The 25,499-nt window shown below is 36.2% G+C and overlaps 1 protein-coding gene across 1 annotated transcript in view; it reads left to right on the forward strand.

Moving 5' to 3' along the window:
- CACNA2D3 (calcium voltage-gated channel auxiliary subunit alpha2delta 3) overlaps window positions 1-25,499 on the forward strand; it is a 665,237-nt gene that overhangs the window by 631,313 nt on the left and 8,425 nt on the right. Inside the window, exons 31-34 of the mRNA XM_067544184.1 lie at window positions 393-468; window positions 4,832-4,884; window positions 6,566-6,621; window positions 11,629-11,740. Of these exons, the coding sequence (XP_067400285.1) occupies window positions 393-468; window positions 4,832-4,884; window positions 6,566-6,621; window positions 11,629-11,740 (297 nt within the window). The remainder of the gene's footprint in view (window positions 1-392; window positions 469-4,831; window positions 4,885-6,565; window positions 6,622-11,628; window positions 11,741-25,499) is intronic.

A 25,499-nucleotide genomic window follows, 5' to 3' on the forward strand; every position in this document is an offset into this window, starting at 1 on the left:
CTCAAATGCATAGGTTGTTTCATTTTCTGGGGCTAAGTGTGCAGATCTCTGTCCAGAATCTAATTGTTTAAGTGTCATGTTGAATGTATAATCTCCTTCTCCTTGCATTGTTTATCCCACCATCTGTTGTACTGTATGTGTAACCTTCCCTATTTTCTCTTCTCCCAACTATGCCGTCGTTTTGTCCCACAGCCTGATAAAATCCTTACAAAGTTTTACAGTGTTTCTTGCCTTTATTCTCCTTTGTCTGGAATGTATTTTAATGACCCTACCCCCACCCTTTTAAATTTTATTTTGCTGCCTACTTTATGGGCAGACTCTGTTGTATTTCACCATTTTATTCTGGTGTGTTTTCTTCTTCTAGTCAAGCAGTTTTCTGTTCTTCTCTGTAGAATTACACTTTATGACTACCAGGCCATGTGTAGAACAAACAAAGAGAGTAGCGACAGTGCCCATAGCTTACTGGACGTAAGTATAGTTAACATTATGAGCACCCTTCCATAAAATCACCAAGAAAATTGTTGCAAATATATATGATGTAATATTTTGATTACAAGCCTATTATTGTTATTTGGAACTATTAAAGCTCTTACATATATCATACCATCCCACCCCATATGAACAATGGTTCTGTATCAATAAATCCACTGTGTTAAGTATTTGCAGGACCAAACCTTTGTACAGTGGCTTTTTCCACTAGGACCACTAATGCTAAGGGTCTGCCAGCATGCTATTTTTCCCATTGTGAACATCTCGTCTCATAGCTTCCTAAATTAACTATAAACATTTGCTTTAGGCTAAGATCTGGAATTTTAAAAAATATATAATTTGTTAAAAAAAGAAAGAAAGAAAATAAAGATTTGGGAGGTTTTGATTAGAGGAAGGTTGATTTTGTTAAAGCCTGCAAGTTAATGTTTTCTGCATCTTGCTTTGCACTTCTGCAGTAAAGTGAAGAACAGAATGATTTTTTAAAGTGGAATTTCACAGACCACTTAAACTCTGTGCCTATAACTAGCTCTGCATACAGACTCCTATTCCTTCTCAGAACCTGAGTAAAGTCAAATGTGCTTCACATGAACAGACCCCTGGTCATTGAAGGATCAGAGTTAAAGTTAATAATTTTAGAGTGTTTTATAATACAAAATAGTAATAGTTTTTTTTTTAAGTGAGAAGGGAATATTAGATCGGATGTTAATAGTTGAATTATCTCTTTTATATTACAAAATGAACAGTTTTTATATTACTCACGAAAAATGTGTGTAAAGGCTGTAACAAAATAATCCCAAAATTGAATAGTCCTATTCACTGATTCGTAGACTTTAGAAAAAGTTATTAAACAGATTTTTTAATAAATGAACCTGAGTACAGATATACAAGCTAAACCTAATATTTCTGTCAGCATAATTACTTAAACGGTGGGGTAAATATGTAAATATTATGACAATCTTCAAATATCTGTGTATAATTTTTATGGCTTGTTGAATAATCATATGCATTTTACAACATTTTCATTTATATATTTGCATGATCTCACATATTAAATACCTGGAGATACGGATTTACCGTACACATCAGCCTACGCCATTTCCAAGCAAAGGCCTGACCTTAAAAACACTTACTATCATATTGGGACTATATAGCACTATGCAAAGTAGTAAGTGTTTGCAGGATCAAGTTCTAAGCTGTTGGCTAAATAATATAAAATGTTCTGAATCAGATTTGCATGAGAGATTTAAAAATGTCTTTAAAGTAATAGCGATGGGTAAACATCAAAAAAAAATTTTTTTTGAGCGGAGACCAGGGATAAATTCAGTCTGGATCAGCATCCCAGAATGTGGAGCTGTACCTCTTTAGTATGCAAAAATTCTCTCGCAAAAGCACGCATTTTTGCAAGAGATTTTCATGTATTTCTGGTCACAGTGGGAATATTGGGAGAAAAGCCTTTCTTGGAATATTGTGGCCTATACTGAGACATGTGGTGTACATTTTCTATCATTTTAAAGATAACCTCTTTTTTTTTTTTTAACTCTCAAAAAACATTTACATCAGGTTCACTTTGAAAGATGGGCAAAGCTTCACTTAGAGTTTGTTTTATCTGTGCTGGTTCACCTAGATCTAATGATCATGATTGTAATGTAAGTGTGAAGAAAATTTAGGCTAAAAACAGTTAGGGCCAGATTTTTTAAAAGCAGGTCACTTGTGTTTTGGCCCACAACTTTGCACCTTACAGTAACAATTTGCACATAAACATACTGTTCATGTTCACAGATATGGTGTATTCCCACCTTAGAATTACATGTGTGCAATTGCAGGCACAAGTAAAGCTGGTCTTGAAGCCCTGTTGGAAGTTTAGGATTGTGTGTGCCATTTCATATTTTAAATAATGCAGAAGTGGAACAAAGGCATCACAATGTGCATATATCTTAAAGAGATGGTGTTCCACCACATCATCCCCTCAGGAGGAGTGACCGTGCATAGCAGGAGATGGAGCATCATCAGGATTTGTAGAATAAAATAGTAGATGTTAGTAATGGACAAGAGACATATAGATCATCCAGGACATCTCTTTGTCAATGTAGGATTGTTCCCTACAGTATATTTAGTAGTTTTAAAAGTCCCAAGTGATGGGATTTCTGCCCCTTCCCTTATGGGAATATTCCACAGTCAAATAAATCTTCTTATAAAGAAGCTTTTCTTGCTATTCAGACTAATATTTTCTTATCTGAATTTCACCTAATAACTTCAAATTATACCTCCACGAGCCACGTTAGTAAACCAATGTTGAAAAGGGACCTATGTAAGGTAGAGGGACAGCCAGGTAGATCCTTTTGCAAGATCATGACATTAAATGATTCCTCTCCCCCTTTGGTGTTGGTGTCTTTCAGATATACATAGGCAGTCAGTACAGCTGGTTTTAAAAAAATTGTCAACTGTTTTCCATCAGAAAATGCAGTTTAGTCAAAATCAAACATTTCATGGGAATGTGTCAATTGCTATGAAATTTTCACCAGGAAAACATCTAAATGAATAACTTTGACTTTCTTGTTCCATTTTGATTATATGGAAAAATTTCAGTAACATCAAAAAATTAATTTCTGAACCTTTGAAACGTTATATTTTGGTAATGTTGGAACATTTAAATTAATGTTTTTCTTTTATATTGTATTAAACTATTGTATTAATATTTTATTTGTTTTGACGTTATCAACATGAAATGATTCAACATGATGGAAAATTTTTAAGTTTTTCAGAATAAAGGATTTTCAGATTTTGTGTGTGTGAGAGAGAGAAACTTTGGAATTTTCCAATTGGAATTAAAACAATTTTGAAAAGTCTGAATTTCTCACCAAATGGAAATTCCATTTTCCGACCAGCTCTGGTAGAGAGTTATCATATCCCCTTTAGTCATTGCTGAGCTGTTTAATTAATTGATGTCTTCCCATAAATCAGTCCTTCCTAGGTCTCAAAGTCCCTGCTAATTCTGCACCACTTCAGCATCCCATTCTAGCAATGACAGCACATACACTATCCTGCAGTTGGCTGTGGGTTGACCAGCCATGTGCCGAAACCCCTTTTGCAGTCTCTGAAAGCTTCAGTTGGGAAATTACTGCTGCTCAAAGCTGCAATAACTCATATGAATTATATCTTAAATTCCCCTTCCCTAAGAGAGGAAATCTGTGTATAGCATCCTCTGTGTGATTAGGGTTGTTCTGTTTCTCTTTGCACGGTATATGCCTAGGGGAGAACATGACCTCAAGTTCTTAAAAAATGGCATTGTTTAGTTAAACATCCTCCTCACCTGCCAGAAATCAGAAATAAAACAGCACTGACATTCCATTCTTTTTCCATTGTGCCTAGGTATTGCAGATGTTACTGAAATGGGGACCTTAGTAAGGTGCTGATTCAGCAAGCATACACATGACTTCAAGCATTTGAGTTGTTCCATGACAGTCAGTGTGACTACTCACATACTCAAAGTTATGCCTGTGCTTAAATAATACCTTGCTGTTCTGGCACCAAAAAGAGAAACTCAAAACATCTTACAGATCTAAAAGAGCTAGGCATAAATATGTGAGAGGATGGATTTCTGTATTTCAGATTTCACGAAACTGACTCTTCTGCCTGGGTTATTCCAAAAGGAATATTCCTATTGATATTTTTATGTAAAATATTTAAAATGTATAAAACACAATAAAAACTCTGATGACAAAGTATCAATTAAATTCCTTTAATTTAAAATAATTAAATTATTAGTTTAATTAATTTCCCACAAAATATGGGGAAAATTAATAAATATTTTAAAACTCTGAATACTTCCTATTGCTGAGTTTTCAGAAAGGCACAGATGACTTCACATAGAAAAATTAAATTCAAGCTGTGTACAGTTTTCCTAACCCAATTATAATGAAGGGCAGTGAGGTGGGGAATCGAGATTTACATTGCAGATAGGCAACCCTGTGAATTACAATTTGAAAACACTTAAGTGATCTATCAGTACTACTCCTATCACATTAGCTTGGGAAATAGTAGCCCCTAGAGGTAAAATATTTAAGTATCATTTGCAGAGCTTCCTTGTTTCTCAATGATAACTCCTGCATTGTATCACATTTGTTTTACTTGTCAAGCACATTTCATGACAATATAGTTTGAATGTTTTAAAATGTTGCCATTGAGATACAGTATCCTACTTTTTAATCTCCTAGATAAAGCTCTGCTCCTTTGGACGTGATACCTATATGTTTTAAATAATGTTGTCTTTATATAAAGCCGTCAGTTAAGGTACAAATATTGTATATTTTACCTTTTTATTAAATAAGTTGCTTCTCTTCAGCCTTATAATGCCTTCTTTGCTGCAGTAAAATGGATAATGACTGAACTTTTCATGTAAGTACATTTAGTCAAGAATTTAAAGAATATTTGTACTTTTTTGTCCTACATCCTAAATTCTTTTTTAAAAAATTGTTAGTAATTCAGTAACATTTTTTCTTTATTATTAAATCTCTGGTGTAAGAATCTTAGAAAATATATAATATTACAGGAATGTATAATTGCAATTTTTAATAAGTTATTCATAGTCATCACTTATATCCTTATGTCTTTGCTTAGCAGTCTGCTTGCAATACGCAAACCAAATTTATTATTGTGGTTACTGTTAAATTTAACATGAATGTCTGGCTGTTTTTAGTGCAGCCTGGGTGGGCTATAGCCAATAGAACAAACTGTCTTAGTGATTCATTGTATTGTTTCATGATTTCATAAAGTATTCTATAAGTTGGACCTTTTAAAACTTATGCCAGATCAAGGTGTGCATGTCACATGTTATTTAATTGTTGACTTAGTCTAATCCCCATGATGTTTTAAATGAATATAGATGCTGCATTAGTGGGCATTAGTTTTGTGAGAAATTAGACCCATTGCCTAAAAAAGTACAGGGAAGTATCATACAAACGGAAGGAGAGCTTTAAAAAAAATCTTTTTTATGTTGTTATAGAAACAAATCGTTTAGAATATTTTAAGATGTGTAGTTTATTATTGTACTTTGCAAACAGCTCAATTGCAGATTTACATGCAATCTCTCCATAAATAGGATGCAATCTTTTCTCATAACTATTTTGTTTTAATTGAAAATATTATGAGCTTTTGTAAAACAGTTTGAAGTCTGATAGGAGAAACTGTAATTAGATGGCTGTTAACACTCTGCAGAATTGAATCTTGCATGCATTTCTCAAAGTATAGATCAGAAAAAAATCATATTACAAATGAGATTTTGTTGCTGGTTGTAACAACATAAAAATGGCAAGATACCCACTTCTCCCCTTCTGAATTTGCAAATTTGCAGTCTTTTGTCATTAAGATTAACTTTGCATATTGGTTTCATATGAATAATATTTACAGTAAAAACTGATAAATTTTAGTAGACTTTTTTAATAATACACTTAGTGTATTTTCATGGGATAGTGTATTCTCTCTCTCTCTCTCTCTCTTTCATATATATATATATATATATATATATATATATATATATATATATATATATATATTAGGTAGTTAGCCACTGGTTAATCAAGTCTGTTCTGCTACTAGAAGTGAAATAATATTTTATTATTCAGGATCCTGGAATGAGCATAAGAAAGTATTTTATTTGTACTTCTGTATCATGGCCAGGAAAGTTCTAACCATATGGATTTTTACTAGAGAATCAAAATATTCTGTGTGATGAAGAATAACTATAAATAATGGTCAACTGTAAAATTGCTGTGGGCTGCCATGCATTGGGAATTATAATGAGCTTTCTCATGTAAAAGCGCTTTATTTATAAAATGATGTAGCTACAATATCTTGATAGAGTTCATTTCAGAATAACTTTTCACTGGCAAGTGAAAATATAACAATAGCAAAAGAACTCAAGAGTTATGCTAGCATCTTCAACTTAGTTTCTTTGTTTGTTTTTATTTGGAATAGAATGAATGGTATCACAGTACTGACAGTTTAAAGATTGAACACATAGCTAATATTTTGAAAATGCTCTGTGTAATAATATGAGACATTTTGATCATTTGTTTAGGTTCCTGGTGGAATTTAATTTGTGCAGTTGGTGGCACTCAGATTTAACAGTAAAAGGTAAGTGTAAACTGTATTTATGGCCCTAATGAAAAACATTCTAGAATTAATTTCACTGTTAATATTAAAACATACATGAAATGTTTTATATGCTATATTAATATTGCTAATGGTAAATTTTTGTCTGTCTCTTTTAGCCTTTATTATAATAGTTTAGGACTCAGATATTTTATATATGTCTCTGTTTGTGTGCCTGTGTGTATTTTTAATACTGCAGTGAAATCACAGTGTATTAGCATAAAAGCAAAACTTAAAATGCATGTGACATATGAATAATATTAAGGATGATTTTGTGGATGTGATGTTTATCCGAATACAGTAAAACAAGATGAATTTTTCCAGTTCTAATATTTTTTTCTTCTCTACATTCAAAAACAAAAAAAATCTTCCTGCTTAAAGTATCATCATTAATCTCATTCTGTTTATACCACATATTTTATAGAGCTGGTCAAAACAGTTCTGATGGAATGTTTTTTCTGCTGGAAAATGCTGTTTCATCAAAATCAAAATATTCTATGGAATATGTCGATTCAACAATTTCAGTAAAAAAAAAAACTTGAAAAAAAGCATTTTGATAAGGTATATTATAAATTATAGTTGAGTATCAAAATGTTAAAAACATTGAAACTGGAACAAAATGTTTAGATTTTACAGAAACAATGTTTTTAAAAAATGAACACTTTTGTTTCAAGAGAACTTGCCATTTATTTTCATTTTGTTCCGATTTGGAATGAAAACATATTTCAAAATGTCAGAATTGGCTGCAGAATAAAAATTTCAAGTTTTGACGAGCTCTAATATTTTATTAAATCCTTTTTGATACTTCAGAATTACTGTATGGTAATTAGTAAGAATAGTGCTATTTAATTGCTTATTATAGTAGGTTCTGTTAAAAACTTGTCATTTGCCACTCTAACAATTAAAACACCATCTTCTATTCTGAGGCTCAGATCCTGAGTTTCTGACAGCACAGTTTAGGAGCAGGGGATGCACACATAACCTTAAACTTTCATTCACCTTTGCATTCCTTTGATGCTGCTGCACCTTCCCCACATACCCCGTAGTCTAGTGGTTCAGGCACTCTCCTAGGATGAGGGAAGACATGGGTTCAGGTCATTGCCCTGGAGCAGGGATTCAGACCTTCCATCTCCCAGGTGCCCTTATCACCAGGCTATCGGGTATTCTGTGGTGGGTCTCTCTCAATCTCACTTACTGAAACTGTTCCACCTTGTATAAATAATTAAATGGCCATAAGCACAGGAACTTGAACTTGAACCTACAGCTTCCTAGCTGGGTGGCCTAATCACCAGACTGTAGAGCTATTCTCTTTCTTGCTCTCTCTGGCCCAATGACTAATGAAGTATTTTATACGAAATGGAACCACTTCAGCATGTGACAGTCAGAGACTCACAATACCCTATAGCCTGGTGATTAGGGTGCCACCCTAAAAGGGGGAAGATCTGAGTTCAAATACTAGCTCTGAAGCAGGGATTCAAACCTGGGTCTCAAACAGCCCAAGTGAGTGCCCTAATGGTATTAAGGGGACCACCATCTCCTGCTCTGGTTGTGTGAATCTAGCCCTTTGCTTTTATTTAAAAAAAGGTTTAACATGCCCAGAAACCAAATGTTTCATTTGTCCCAGAACAAAATGTGTGTTTGTGTTTGTTTGTTTTTGTATTTATTTACTGAAAAGTCTGAATTTTCATTTTCGGTTTGGGTTGAACTGATTTTCCCCCCAGTTTTTTGGAACTTCTGGAAAACCAGCAAAAAATCAGTTATTCGCTCACCTCTAGTCCTGATTCAACTTATCCAAATGGTGCATGCATCGCATTTGGAGAAATGCCTTTATAGTTAGTATCTCTTCATTAAATGTCAATGGAAACAAATGCCTGCCTTGGTTTGTAGGTATGTTCTAGCTACCAAACACCAACAGTGGTATTAACCTGCAACCTTCTTTTTTCTCCTAAAAACAAAAATGTACCACTACTTTACCGAATAAAGACAATACGAATGTTTAGCTGAAAATGGAACATGTAATTGTACACTTCACCTGCTCCATTTCCTTAATGAACAAGAATATAGAAAGTACCCCCTCATTCTGTTAATTGAAAAGCTATCATTTTTATCTAGCTAGCTCACCTAATTAAAATGTGATGAGCTGGCAGTCATTTGGCAATTGACTTGTATTTGCAAAGACAAATGAAAGAAAAAGTTTTCAGAAAAGCAAACTTTGAGCTATGTTCTTATCCAGGTGCCACAGCATAGCTCCCATTAGTACTACTGAGAGTTATAGTGATCATGAATACATCCCACTAAATTAAAACCAAAGAACTCTTGCAGTAGCAACAGATTCCTTCACCTTTGTTAATATCTCATAGATCATAGTGATTTTCAGGGTGAAATCATAGTGATTTTCTGACGGTGAAATTCCATGCTGACCAAAAAATGACAAGTATAGGAGCATTGTGCATTAATATAGACACTAAACCTACTCCAAACACCTGCCAACTCATCAACTGCATATTTCTGCCTGCAGCACAGAGCCTTATGACTTCCCTCGCACTTGTGAATTAGAGAAGGGAGATAGCTTCCTAAACCTTGGACTCCATAGTCAAGGGACCAGAGAAACCTGCAACTTTTCCAATCCCTGGCAGCCTCTTAATAACCTAGGTCTTTTGTGGGAGTAGGGCCCAGAATCATAGGTGGGGGTCACACCAAAACACTCTGGGGCAGCAAGTATTCACCACCCCAAATGGGGGAAACAGGAAGGAAAGAGAGATGGTGCAGGTCCTTGCTAGTTAACTTCATCTAGGTGGCCAGACCAGTAAAGTGGTCCCTGACAGATGCAGGACCCTACAGTGTATGGTGATTTCCCCACTCCTCTAGTTTTCACACATTTGATTATAAAGGTTTTTTCCATCATAAATTCCTGACTAGTGTAAAATGCATTTAATTTTCAAATCTACTTTATTATTTCAATGTAAAATCTTACCCATGAAGCACGATGCACAGGTTTCTGTGGCTCAGATATTTCCCACTCTGTAAAATTATTCAGCTAAATTGTTATGGATCATGAAGCAGTGTCAGATTAGTTCCACAGGTGCAAAACACTGAGGCCTTGTCTACACTACATAATTAAGTTGACCTAAGTTAGGTCGATGTACGGCCGCCGTAGTAATTGCTATGGATTTCATGTCCACACTAGTTCCTTTTGTTGGCGGAGTGCATCCTTACCAGGAGCGTTTCCACTGTTCACACAACTGAATGAAATGTGGCATTGTGAGGCACTGACATCTGGAGCCTCCCCACCTCGGGGCTGACAGCTGGAGCTCCTACCTCCCTGCTGCCGGGGCTGGCGGCCCAGACCCCCAAGTGCTGCCTCCCAGTGAAAGATTGGCAGAGGGAAGGAGAGCCAGAGCCCAGCCTCTTCCCAGTAAGGGATTGTCCCCCGCCCCTATAATCCCTCACCGGGAGGCAGCCAGGCGGGGACTCTCCTCCCCGCCCCTATAATCCCTCACCGGGAGGCAGCCAACAGGCAATGTAAGTAAAGCACTGTTTGTGCAGACAGTGCCTTGGCCTAACTACATTGACCTAAGTGCTACACCTCTCATGGAGGTGGAATTATTAGGTCGAGTACTGGGCTACTTAGGTATGCAGGACCACCACTGTAGTGTAGGCACTTACATAGTTACGTCGACGTAAACTGCCTTACGTCGATCCAACTCTGTAGTGTAGACCAGGCCAGAGAGTGGATAAAATTTTCAAAAGCACTAACGTGATTTAAGAGCCTAAGTACCATTTTCAAAAGTGCCTGTATAAAAAAGGATGAGACATGTCATATTAATTCGTCTTTCCCACTTCCTGTCTTCTCATCTCCCTTCAATACTGCCCCACCTAAGTTTGATGCACATGAGAACATTTGTTTTTATTTGGCATGTACAAATTATTCTGGTTCAGAGAGGTATATCCAAGTGTCCCTTTTTGACTTACAAACCCAATTTTAGGATAATTCCCCAACTGATTTGCAGTAGGCTTACCACTGAATCTAAAACTATCTTGAGTGGAGAAACTCTGGAGTCCATGAACCGGTTCAGTGTAATCTATTTTTGCATAATTGATAGGTAGATTTCCCACATAGCAATTAGTTGAAGATAGGTCTGTGTTTGCATATGTAAGGGGGAAAATATGGTCCAGTGAATAAGTCACTAGAAAAGGGGGTGTTAAGGCGATCTCCATTCTATTCCCAGCACTGTCACTGTCCTGTGGTTTGACCCTGATCAAGTCACTTTGCTGCTCTGTGCCTCAGTTTCCTCATCTATAAAATGAGAATAGTGATACTTACCCTCCCTTGTTAAGCACTTTGAGGGATCTATGGATGAAAAGTGCTGTGGAGAGCTAAGTATTATTATGCTGGGGAAGGAAAAAGCAGCAGATAGTACAGACACCCAAAAATTGAGCATCTCTTCTCTGAAAGATAATTTTTTTTGTCCATTATATACTTTCTTTGTGAGTTCTGAGACAATGCAAAGTTTCTAAGGTTACCCTCCACAGAAATGATATGTTAACTTCACTTTGAATGTACAGTAACTTAGTTAAGGGTACACCAGCAAATAAATTTAAATATAGTTATGAAGGAGAATTAGAAATTGGATATGTACGCTTGAAACAGAAAAGCAGCAGCTAATGTAGCTTGAGTCTATAGTGTGAAAATAAAATCTTGTCCATAAATGAAAACTAGCTTGGCTATGGTGAATCATGAATAACTATGATAAGGTTTATGTCTTACAAAATTACATCCCCCGGACAAAAGGGTTTTGTTAATTTAAAAAAAAAAATAGAAAAAAAAAAAAAAAAGCATTATGCACTGCCTAGGAAATATCACAGGGTGGCAGAAGCTGAGTAACATTTCCATTCCCTGTAAGCTTTTTGCTACAGTAGCTCACATTGTGAAGAATTTTGTATGCTGTTCTTCCCAAGTAACATTAAGATATTTTTATATGCCTATAGCACAGAGATTGAAACAAACCCTTGAGCCTTGTGATACTGAATATCCAGCTTTTGTTTCTGAACGCACTATAAAGGAGACTACGGGGAACATTGCTTGTGATGACTGTTTCAAGTAAGCCCTTTCAATTTTTTATACAACGGTTTGTGACAAACCAGTTAAACTGAGATTCTTAAGTTTATGTTGAAGGATATGCGATTTTAGCTTTTACTTTGTCTTGTCTACCCATCAATGACTGGATGCCATTTCTCGTGTTAGTGTAAGGGTCATGTAAAGTTTTAATGTTCTGAAATTTAAGCAAGGGATAGTAAGTATACTGTACCAGAAAATGCTGGGTAGGTCCTGGCTTCTAGTGACTGAAGAAGCTCTTAGCAGTGATATAAGGTTTAGGTCAACAACTGGAGACCAGACTTGAGCAACATCCTAAAAAGGGGAAGTTATTTACTGATTTTCCTACAAATGAAAGGTCAAGGCAATTAGCTGTCCTGCAAGCAAAACTTTAGAATTCCACTGGCTTTGCGTGCAGTAGTATCTGTTTGACTCTCCAATACTCTCTCCATATTGGAATTGTTAAGCCGAAAGCATGGGAGAGGAATAAAGATATTTTCCCAAGCTTTAGTGCTGGGAAGCTGAGCTGACAATGGAGAAGTCTGGCACACATTAGACATCCCTTAGTCGCTTGCGCTATTATTATAAAAGAGTAGTCCTTCATAGGGTTAAAAGAAGAACTTCAAAGAAAATGAATTTGTCTGAACATTCCCCCCAAAAGTATTATGCTTGCTTGTTGCATTTAGTGTCTCTCTAAATCTATGTTAAGTGACATTTCTTATTATTGTTACAATATATTATAGTTGGAGCGTTGCTTAGTTACTGGACATGAATATAGTTTATGCAAATGATTATATCAATTTGGTATACTTAGTGATGGTTTCTGTTTTTTAATTTAACTTTCTTTATACTGAGAGATCGTGATCACAAAATACATTAATATTTGCAAATAGTATCCTTTCTGTCACAGAAGTACAAAGAAGAACTAGAAATACCTACTTTCTTTGATTTATTTGGTTCAGGTAGACATTGTTACAGCTTTCCTCCTCCATCCTAAATCAATATGCAGCTAGCAACTAAGGGTGAAATTCTGGCCCAATTGAAGTCAATGAGTGTTTTGTAGGAGTTTACTCTAAACTTCTGTTTCAATGTGTATCAACACATGTGCTTTGTAATATTCTGAGCATCTTAAAAAAAAAAAAAAAGTGAGTACATCCCTGGGGTATAATTTATCAAGTGATAATTTGAAGGTACTTTATAGTTACAGTGGACAAACTTCTGAATCTGACAAATGTATCTTTCTTATTGTAAAGGATGAAGCACATATAGCAATGTAGCCAGTGTTGTGTTGGAGCTAACAGATGAAATGTCGAAAGCGTGTGGTTCACACACTTAGCGTGTGTTGGGGGGGGGGGGGGAGAGGGAGTCAGCAAGATGGTATGCCAGAGGCATCCACACTTGAATATATTTAGGGATACATCAATGACTTGTCAGAAGCCTAAGAGCTGTTTTTAATTTTGAAAAAGTGCAAAAGATTTCAGCATCACTCAACTTTACTACAAAGGCAAAAATTGCAAGTCTAAGAACTTAATGTTCTATATTGATCTGAGCACAGACCACTTGGATCAAGATATATGATTGCATGCTGGATCCTGTAGTCCCTGGGCTGAACCTTTGTGTTAACAATGAGAACTGCTAAGAACCATATTCTAGAACTCGGGGGTGAGGGGTGCATTTTAGTCACCCCATAGCTTTGTGAAGACTTAAAAAGTGCTGAAAATGGATATTCACTTCTAGTTATCATTTGGTTATAAGGAAACTATTGGAGTCATGGCAGAGTAATTCTTTTTATATGGCTTTTGGTGACAGAAGTAGTCTTACTTTATAAACTAATCCTGCAGAATATTTTCATTGTAACAATAGGTCCTAATGCATGAAAAGTACAACTCAAGAAAATCAATCCATTATGTTTCCACATCGCCAACACCACTTATTGTTATGTTGCTATATCATGTTTGATGCCAAAGATATAGAATTAAAACATTATTTTTCATCATTGATCAGAGGATAAGTGGGAACTCGCATAACAAATTATTTTATCACATATATTTTATATTTAAACATTGCAAAAATGCTTCATTCCATTAAAGAGAGATTAATTTAACAGGACCAGATTTCAGGCTGACTTTATAGGTAATTTCAGGGCAAAGGAAATAACTTTCAAAAATAACATAATTCTGCAAAACTTGGACAGCAGTGAGTTGGAAACTGAATTTAGTGAAAATTATAGTATTTTAAAAATAATGTGCTAAGATGATTTTCATAGAAAAACATTTTATGTTCCACAGTGGAACAAAAAAAAACAAAACAAAACAAAAAACCACCACAACCAAACCTATGTTAGTTACCAACTGATCTCAAGGCTTCCATTATTTTTCTCCACAAGCAATGGCAAACCATAGAGAAATAATCCCGAAAAACTGTTAGATTCTCATGGGAACACTCTTCGTTATGCAGTTTACCCACTGACTGTCATTAACAATCTACAACGTGCATCTAAGATTGTAGACTGCACTAGTTACCAAATGTTTTGCTATAACCCAAGCAGCTTTCCCACAGAACAGCTAAGGAATTTGACCCAAAGTCTTTTGTAGGCCTACATCTTATGACCCATTTTTCAGTTTCATGGCTTCAGTACAGTTTAATATTAATTAATATTAATTCAGTGCAGTTAATATTAATTAATATTATTCTTAGTTTAAGAGAGGTGTTTCATTCACTCCAAGTAAGGGTCCAGTATTACAGGGTGCAGAATGCCCTCAACTGGCATTGCCTTCAGTGGGCCTTGAGGATGCTCAGTGCTTCACGTGATTGGCTGCTAAGGGTCCAATCCAGCTCCCACAGGGTCAATGGGAGTCTTTCCATTGATTCTAATGTGAGCTGGATCAGGCCCTAAGTGAATATATTCATTTTACACATTGAGAGAGTATACATATAGAGTGGGGTGACTACTGGAAAAAGATATACGCAAATATTCAGTTGAATATGCATCACAAATTTACTCCGATGATACTCCCAATTCCTTTGTTTAATTAATAATTCATATGAGCATTTTTGCTTTCAAGAATATTAAGGGAAAGTGAAATATCATGAATATTTACACAAGTATTCTATCTGGAAATAATGCAACTACTCCATTGAAAGAAGGTTTGCACCACAAGTGACTCATTCAAGCCTTCCTCCGGTTTAATAAAAGTTTTGGTCAACCAGTCAGTGAAATGAAGCAATATTATGTGACTTACATAAACAATCACTCAGCACAAATACTAAATTGTGCGTATAGCATAGCCAAAGCAAGAATCAAATGGCTGGTCCTGCATGATATGGCATGCTCTCAACTCTTGTTGACTCACAAGGGTCTTCAGACTCTTGCATGATTGTCTAAATTGACTAGTTATCAATCCAATTTGAAGGCTGAAATTTGTTTACATAAAACTTTCAAATAAGTTTGAGTAATAGGTACATGAATTAAAATCCAAGCATTGATGAATAACTCACAAATAGTATAAATGACTACGTCAAATAAATAAATTGTTCATTTATAAATAACTCACCCAATTCTATGGGCTTGTTTGAAAGCCCATTTATGTCAATGGAAAGATGTCCATTTGACTTCAGTGAGCGTTGGATCAGGCACCAAATGTGTGCATGCATATATAGTATGATCTTGTATGTGTAAACTTGATATAAAGAAAGAAAAAAAGAAATGGTTCTTCAGGACAATTTGCAGTGTTTAAAATTTTTTTAAAATATAGGTTTTATTAAGAAAGTAGGGGCCTAAAAGAAAACAAGAATTAACATAAGAATGTCATTAGGGTCAGGGTTTGGATGCCTCAACCAATATTTTTTTGTCATTCGATATCCCACTTCTTATTAAATTAATCTGTTATTGTAACAGCAATCAAAAACAAGTCAGCCCATATTTTCTGGGCATTTGAGATTGTCAACAAGAGTACAAAACTGAATATCTTTTTTTACATGAAATGTTTTCATATTTTCCAGTAAGCTATTTCTTGCTTGTACATACACACACAGCCTTGTGTTTTAAACTCAGATGACAGACTCTTAAATGTTCTATTGAATAAGAAGCAGCTGCAGTACTGGAAATAGTCAGTTGCTTAAAAGGAGATACTGATTTATCCATAGAAAGCAGCACTCTTCCCTCTGAATCAATACCGTACAGTGCCCAAACCCTCAGCGTGGTTTTTAAGGGGTACTATGCTGTTTGGAGGTATTTGTCTTTTGCAGTTGACATTAAACTGAGACCCATGGCTTAATAAGTAACTTGCACTGTATTAAAAAATATGAGGTGTTACCCCAATCCCTTAATAAAATTCTAATACAGGTAATTCTGTCCACCTAAATTCTTCATCAGTTTCAGTTGACTACAATATTATTTTCTGCCTTCTGCTGTGTTCTTTGCCTACCTCACATGGGATTGTGGGGCTTAATTAATGTTTATATAGCTCTTTGAACTACTTGGATGAAAGGTCCCTTCAAATTGCAAAGTGTTTATTATTATAACTTAGTGAGGAAGATAACATTTATGGTGCTAGAATTTGATGAACATGCCTGTATCAAACGTTTGCAGTATATCCCTGCTGATAAAATGTTCCTTTCTAGTTTAATTATTTTTTTCCACAGTTTTAGGCATTTTGTATTAAAATTCTGCTAATTTTGTTAGATTTATTTAGAGATATACCATTAATTTTGGTATAAATTCAGGGACTTTTGATCAAGGAGAGATATCTTATTTTAGTATGTGTAGCAAGTATCTCCTCTGCGTGTTACCTAGGCTGTGGATTTATGCCTTGAATTTTCAAAATTGCATGTGTGCTGTTACATTGACTGAGTAGATAAATGGAAGCATTTAATGCACAGATACCAAATTTGCACATGCAATTGTGGTAAATTGTGTGCGCAAATTAGGCCACAGTCACATGCATGCTAATTTGAAAAATAGGCCCTTTAGCCCACTTTGTTCAGGTACAGTAATGACACATTGGACTTGGCAAAAAGTCAGGGGCCTGGCCCTGCTCCTATTGACTTGAAAGGCAGAACTCCCATCAATTTCAACTGAAGCGGGACTGGGCCCAAGAGGCTAACTGCATCGTTGCAAACTCCCAAGGAAATAGTCTCATCTCTGTTTTGATTATTTGTGCATAGTCTTAGGGTACAAAATAAAGAGAAATATAAATAGAAAAAAAAGCTATTTTTCACCAGGGAACTAGGTAAATGTGCCTGTACCCATCCCAATTCAGGAAAGCAAGTAAGCTTGTATTTGACTTCAGTAGGACTTAAGCGCAAATATTTTCTTGAATAGGGATGTGTTCTTGAATTAAGTTTGTTTTTTGATTATGGAAGATGTAACTTAGGGATCTCTTTTTTTACACCATATACTGCATGCACAATTACTATTAATATTAATAGGAGTTACTGCATTGAACTGTATTGTATACATGGCCTATCTAAAATGTGAATAAGCTAAACTCTGCCTAGGCCTTGGTGCACACCAATATGTTCCATGCCATGAAGGAAGAAATTCACTGCTATCCAAGTTTGCAAATCACCTTGGTTTGCAAATCACCAGGGAGCGTAAGACTGGTATCTAGTCTTTTTTTTAAGGATTGTGATTTTTGCTGCCTTTTACAAGTAGAAATAGGTAGATGTCATTAGAATTCTAGTTAATTTGGGGATCACACTGAGCTCTTTGCACAGCTTTTTAATAGCAAATTTAAGATTTGTCCATGGAATGTGCTTATTCAGCAGTGATCAGGTAAATAACACAGTTTAGATTCAGATTGACTCAGCATGAGTAGTACAATTTGTAGGCATTAAAAATGAAATGGTGTTTTAAAACCACTTAATTTTGAGACCTAACATAATTTGCTAAAACACTTCTGCATTTGTTGCTTGGCAGAGGCTTGCCAGACTGCTGTACTTAATCTTGCTTCAAATGTGTAAATAAATATGCAGTTCAATTTTCCATGGAATAAATAATAATTTGCCTTTTCAGATGGAGTTAGTTTACTTCTAAACAAATCAGCCTGCCACATAAAACAAGCAAAACACAAAGGCCCAATTTCTTCTCTTTTGAAGCGATTCATTCATATATCAGGATCTCCCCAGGGATTCCAGGAGTGGGTTGGGCAGTAATTTACAATCACCCTTTCAGAAGTAGATTCGGTTTTTTTTTCATTTTACTGCATCCATCTTAAAGGACCATGGGGAAAAGCAGCTATTCCTTATACTTGATGTTACATTGTATGTTCTACATTGTTGCTTTTTCAGCAGCCATGCCAAGTATACTCTAGTCTGTGGGTAATATCTAACAGACAAATGAATGGTTTTGACCTGTGTTCAAGCTGAGCAACAGATGTGCCATACCCGCATTTCTCACTGCCAGTGGTGGAAATGATTACAAAAAAAGGGGGGGGGGGGCAGGAGGAGGGGGCGCCTAATCACCTTTAGCTCTCCTTGAGTTGAATGAGCATTGACTTGCAGGATGAGCTCAGTGTTTTGCAGACTTCAATAGGAGTTCATTGTGGAGATCAAGGGGTCAGATTTCATTTGCATTAGACTCCTTGACACTGACTTGGCAGTCAGAGGAGTGTAAAGTGGTCTCAGTGTGAATGAGAACCCGACTTGTCCTTTAAAAAGGGGGTTCAGTGGATTGCTGATGAGTTTATATATAATTCTTTTGTTTGTTTATTTTTTAACTTTTGCAAACTGAAGCAATAATATATAAATTAGAGCAATACTGATACTGAGTAATAGGATGAAAAATGTATTTTCTAATCCAAATAGCAATCTGTTTTTCAGCTGGAACTAATGACTCTTAAGGTTACATTATACTTTGTAGTGGTTGGCGGGAGACGGAGGGTTGATTGGTTGCTTTTTTTTTTTTCCTTTTTTTTTTGTAATTTCATTAAATGTTTATTTTACAAACAACAGATACAGGATGAAAGCTGTAGCTCAGTGATATTTTTAGAAATGGCTAATGGTGAAAATATAATGACTACTTTCTTCTCTGTATATCAGTGAATCACAGGATTTTATCCAATGAGCCACTAATAAAGGCCCACTGTCCAAAAACTCTCTCCAGAAGGAAAGATCTGTAGTTTCAGACTCTAAAGAAGAGATAAGCATGCTAGACTCAGGCACAATGATTTCCAAAAACAAATCTTCCTGATATTGTAGGCATTGCTCATGCAGAACACTCATATATGTCAAAGGGTGTTTTACAGGTACAACAACTGCAGGATAATAGGAAAGTTCTTAAGCAGACTTGGCAGAATTTGATTTTTTTTTAACAACTTTGATACATACTGTCAATATTTATTTTTAAAGATTTTTAAAATTTGTATCCATTTAAATTTTTATAGTTGTGGGAAATTACAAAGGGGTATAGTATGGAGGGGTCAGGCAGTAAATGTTTAATTATTGTAGATTTTGCAATTCAAAAAGTTAAAGCTTTATAACCATGAAAACACAAATTGTAAACATCACATATGAAAATATACAAAGTAAATATCCTTAAATCAAACTCTAATAAGTTCTCAAGCTCTATTTTTCTTCTTAGCCTATCTATACATTTTGATTATTTCGATGGAAATGTTTTTGTCGGTTTGTGTGTGTGCAGTGAAATCGATGTTGACTGACATTTACCAATAAAAATCTAATATTTCAAAGATCATTATTAAGGCAGCCAAAAATGAAACTTCTAGCTGATTCTATGGAGAGAAAGTTTCTGATTCTCTCCTTATAAAAAGGATCAAATTATCCAATCTAAACTGCAAAGATTGTTTATTAAAAGGCCTTGTATTTAGTGCACAGTCCTCTACTGAGTATTATCCAAGCTTTCTCTAATTGTACAGTGAGATAATTACTTCTTCATTCCAAAAGCAACAGAGATGATAATGTTTGTTATGCAGGTGGAATTTAAAGTTACTGTGTAGGTGCCGGAAATGAACTAAGTTGCCATGTTCTGAAAAGAAAATTGTAATGTGAAATAAGAAGGCAACACATATATAAACTACCAGACAGGTCTCTACCTGCCAGTTATTAGACTAACAATCCCTTGGACAGTTTCCAAATTGTATTTTTTACAGATGAAAGATTCCAACATAAAACATTCTGGAACTTTTTTATTTGTCCATTGGATTCTGTATCATAGCAGCTGCTAATCCACAACACATTACCTTAAAGATAGTTTTTGATTTTCATTATATTTTTGTATTCTTTTCTGAGTTCACATTTGTATCTTTAGTCAGAGCCTGCCAAGAGGCATCTGAGTCCTGCCAAGACATCTTTTTGTCACTTGTTCAGATAATATATCTGAGATTGCCCCATTGAGTTGTCAAAGCCATACAAATCTATGTTTGTTAACTGAGTCTCCTTCCATTTGCTTAGCTTGGAAAACGAGTGAATTAAATGAGCCCTGTGGGTCAGAGAGAAACGGCTTGAAACACTGTATACTTAATGTCTAAATAAAATGTCTGACCATGACAATCTATTTCAAAGGGCGTTTTGTGAACTTAAGAAGGAAATTCCTTTCTTAATGCACTATTTCTTTTTGTGACTGGGAAATTTTTCTTATTAGCATGTGTCTAAACACCTCTTGTGCGTTGTCAGGGTTACCAACTTGCAGCATAGAAGGTGTCCTATATCTGGCCTCATACTACAGTACAGAGATGTGAAAGACATTTTAATGAAAATACCTCAGCAATAATAATAATTGAACAAACACCTTTTAATTATGTACTTCAGAACATGTGGACTGGCTCTTCACATATAAAGAAACGTCTAGTTGTAGGTTCCATACATGCTTAAAAACTAAGCACATTGCTAAATAACTTTGCAGTAACAAAGCCCAAGTGTCTCTCTCTTCAATGCTAAAGCAAGTTTATCTGTTGTATGTGAAGTACTGATTACATATTCACTTACTTGCATGAATAATCTGTACTGACACATTCCACATAAGTCAAAGGGTACATGGTTAGGAGTTTAAATGGGTTAGATGTATACAGCCATGTTCCTAAGGAAGAGGGAGATGGGTGCTGAGACACTAGAGGCATAGAGGATCCTCAGTTTATGAACAAGCTTCACATCTTGTTGCATGGGGGAAAAGCTTCTCCCCCAACCCTACCCCATCCAATGAAATATTTAGGGACAGATCCTTCTGAGAATAACTTTGTGAGAGTAAGTCTCACATTAGTAAGGATTTACATGATTCAGACTGTTTTTTGAGTCTCTTTCCATTTAGTACACATTTAGTACGACAGCATAGAATGGGAGAACCTGCAGAAATAAGCAAAGGATGAGAAAATCGCCATAGGGTTCTCCTTGCAGATGTTTGTGTCCAACTGTTCCACTAGCTGGGAAGAGTTTATCCCTTACAGATCTGGCCACTTGACCCCTCCATACATTCTGAAAATCCCTGTGGCTTTATGCTGGCTTTGTTCTCCCTGCTTTCTGGCAGCAAAGTCCATTGGCATTGCCATTGGCTTCTTTGTGATCTCTTCCTGGGTAGTCTCCATAAATCTCTTACCTCCCTGCTCATGGAAGCAAGGTTGCTTTGGACCTCGGTGATTATGTTTTGCTCATGGGAGGAGTGTGATCTTCATGAGGAGTGTCCCATCCACTCTCTGATCCTGGATGCATGATCAACCCCATTGTTCTTAGTAGAATGCAAATATACCACTACTTAAAACATTAAGGTAATTTCACAATTTCAGCAAGCAGCAATAAATATTAATTGAATGATGGTGATAACTTACATTCTGTGAGGATGATTTCTAAATGACAGGCCTTTTCAAATGTTGCATGAATGTCATAATATTTTCAGTTAATCAGTAATATATATCAAAGGTTGTTTGGATTAAGAAAATTGATTAAAACCAGGAAGTGTTCCAGTGAACTTTTAAAGTCAGCCATTGTTATGAACAATCCTTAAGAGTTATGAAGAGATTTATTTCACTTAATAACAAATCATTGCAATGCATTAGTGCAGTCAGATTGATTTAGTGCAAAAGTGACCTATGCATCAGCATTTTCATCATTTCTGCATAATAAAGGATGTGAGTTTTATACACATTTAGTAGCCATTAACTAAGGAAATCAAGCTCATCCTTAAATTTGACAGCTGTGCTGGGCAAATCGTTTTGTAAACTAAAGGAAACGATAGGTTTATTTGGATATAGTATGATTTACAATATTTTTGACAATCTCGGACATATGATCTTTTCTTTTCTTTTCTTTCTACAGCACCCTCAGTTGCATAGGTCATCTAGCAATTTTGGTCTGTTCAGGCTTCTGAATGTCCTGCTGATAGCTTTAGCTTGTCACCCTCTTTTTCTCTTTCCAGCTGGTGTCTGTGTTATCACTTGATGTGGAAGTCATGTTGGTGGCATCCTTAAATTGTGCCATAAATATGTCTTTTCCGTATTTGTTGCTTTAAGCTTGTATGCTCCACTTAGAATTTCTGATATTGTAATAAACTCTTTCCAGTGGACTCTGAAAATCTTTCTTCAGGCATTACTTTGGAATGAATTTAACTTCTTATCAATTGTTGTGGATTTGCATGACTGTTCTCCATAGTGGACAGATCTGATGCTATTGTTAAAAATACTGTATTTTTGTGTCGGTGCCAGTCATGCTATTTTTCCAAATCTTTTCAAATTTATGAAAGTTGTTTGCTGCTTTTGATATTCATTGCTTGGCATCTGGCATGGTATCACTATCAAAGCACATCTTGCTCCCCAGATAAGTAGAACTTATTTCTTTTAGTGTTTCTCCGTCAACTCTGATAGTTGCTTTTGAAATATTGATAGCCATATATTTCGTCTTCCCGTGGTTGATGAACAAACCAACTTGTTTTGCTGTGTCTGCCAAAAGCTGGGTCTTTTCTTCCATTAAGCAATGCGTTGAACTGAGCAGAAGACATCATCAGCAAAAACAAGGTCACTCAATTGTACTTTATCATTTGTCTATAAAATTCCTCAATTACCTTCTGTGGTTATTTTCCTCATTACAAAGAAGATGTCCTGCGGCACAGAAGAGGTTAGAAGGAATTATCCCACCTCCTGCAATTCAAAAGTAACACCCAATCTCTCCTGCAGGCAGGTCTTTCTATATTTGTCTATTATGGCCCTGTCTAGATATTCTCAGCTGGACCAGAGCCAAAAGAGGCTTCACATGGCCCCTGATCCAGGTTAAATAGCTGGAGCTGGGAGATGCTGGCCAATCAGCACCTCTCCCCATAACTGGCTAATAGGTGACAAAGACTCCGTGGGGCGGAGAAGCCACCTGTCGTCCCTCAGCAAGTGTCTCCCTCCTTCAGTGCTGGAGCTATTCTCTTTGGGCCCCTTCAGATTCCCTCACCTGTTGAAGCGGGTGACATTTCTCAGTGATAGTGCAGATATCTGTCCTATTCATTTGGGGGCCCAATCCTTCACTCAGCACTGAATGGGTGCATGCTTATACCCATGCAGATCCCTGCTGTAGCCACTGGGGCTCTTCATTGCAACAGGGATTCACCTGTCAGGTTCACTCTGCAGGATCGGGCCTAAGAAGTGTCTTTTTCTGTCAAAGAACTACAGGGTTTTTTCGTCTAGTTTAAAAGTTCAAGCGCGTCAGAATGTTCTTGTGGGCATCTGTGTTGTATTTTACATACGGTATTAAAAATATTCCATTCTCTATTTCATATTTTATTTAAAAATCCCAAACAACCTAATTTATTATTGCAATAGAGACATTTCATTCATTTAAAAATGGATAAGTGAGAGAAATGTGGGTTGGAAAGATAGCCGGCAGCCTGGCAAACACATGATGCGAGCTGGAAACCAGAACGACGGATATCTGCAGTTCAGTTGAATGGTAAAGTTTGTTCCAGACCATTAAGGTTGGATATATACAACTGCCAGTTATGTTGTGAGTAACAGCTCTTTGAGTGTAGACTGTACAACATTTTCCATTTACTGTACCCTGATGTATGTGTGTGGTTTTTTTGTATTTGTTGGGTTTTTTTTTTTTTTTTTTTACTTGAAACAAAAATAGGAAAGATGGAAATCTGACAGATATGAAATAAAATCTCAAAGTAATGACTAAAAATCTTAGACCCTGGGTGCTTGACATTACCAATGTAAGTCCATATTTAAGTACCTGGAAAAAATAGCCTGATTTTCAGAGGTGCTGAAGAATCAGAGTTCCCACTGAAGCCAATGAGAGCTACTGGTGGTCAGCACCTCTGAAGTTCAGGCCATTTTTTTAGATGCCCAATATGCGTTTAAGTTGCTAATATCAGGTAAACAAGTTTGAATGTTTGGGCCTTAATTTTTTTTCAGTATGGATCAATGTACTCAACTTTACACATTATACTGTTCCCATGGATACCACAGCTAACCCGTCCAGCAGAACTTGGGAACGGTGGTATCAGTACCGGCTGCTAGGAGAAGGGTGACTTATGTGGATGCATCATATGTGTTGGGAGGCATACACCAGCACAACATTCCCATAGTCACAACTTGGATCTCAGCATAGGTCCCTCTCTCAGCATTGTAGCACTGAGCACTGGTGTCAAACAGTTCCTGCATTGATCATAGATGTAGGCAAAACAAAGACCAGACATCTGGAAATTAATTTTTTCTTAAATCAAACTGTTAATGTCCATAACCGAGATTATAAACAAATCTGTATAGACGTTTAAAATATGTATGGAATTCAAACCCCATATAACCAATGTGTTTGTTACTACTACATACTCTACTGTATGGCAGCTCTTGTCGTTAGCACAGAATAACATAATGAAACCCACTTTTAAAAAGTTCTAGAGGGTAACAGTTGCTTGTAAAATGCCCCTAAAAGCTGTGTGATTTGAAAAGCAATGCATTAAACAGCAATTTTTCTGTGTTGCACAACAAGGAAATTCACCTTATTTATGGGCAATAGGTATAGAGAATTTTATTAAAATTAGTCTAATTGATTCCAAAGCTAATAATACACTTAAGTGCCCCCTGAAAGACACAGAAAAGTATCTTTTACTCCAGAAGATGACTGGAGGAGGGATAAATGTGTCTTTAAATTCACACATGTTCTCCAAATATTGTCCTGTTCCATGAGTGTCCTCAAAGACCCATATTCATCATTCAGCTTAAACACTTTCTAGTCTCCATACACACACGTAAAGGCAGGAGGGAGAGGGGGTCTGGGAGCAGCAGGACAGCTGCTCTGTATTGTATGGTCCTTCTCCTAAGAGAGCCATGTAAAATACAGGGATTTTTTTAAAAGCTGTTTGGTGGTGTTTTACTACTTCTATATGATTTACGGACTTTGTTGGAGGAGAGGGGTCATACAGCACTGGTACTGTCCACCAGCTAATGGCAACATGGCTGTAAGCCACAAGAAAGGAATGAAGAGGGAAAGTATTTATATGCAGTCGATCGGGAATCCATTGGATTTGGGACCAGGGATTCCTGTGAATCCTGGGCCCATGTGGTCTACTCTGACCCTGACCCTATTCCCACATTCCCACATGATCATAGGCTATGTTTCGGCCCCTTGTGACTTCAGTAAGTGACCACAAGGTAAGTCATGAGGAGCAGCAGCAGAATCAGGTGACCCTTGACTGGTGCACACTACATTTTTGCCATTCTCAAGGAACTGGCCTTTAATCTTTACTTTGCAAAATATAGCAGCCTCATAGCTAAACTAGCCACAAAAGGAAAAGAACCAAATTCTGCTTTCTGCCATTGTTACACCCGTTTTC

Source organism: Emydura macquarii, unplaced genomic scaffold (genome assembly GCF_026122565.2).
Source record: "Emydura macquarii macquarii isolate MOO-44397 ecotype Brisbane River unplaced genomic scaffold, CSIRO-AGI_Emac_v2 contig_968, whole genome shotgun sequence".
Taxonomy (NCBI): domain Eukaryota; kingdom Metazoa; phylum Chordata; order Testudines; family Chelidae; genus Emydura; species Emydura macquarii.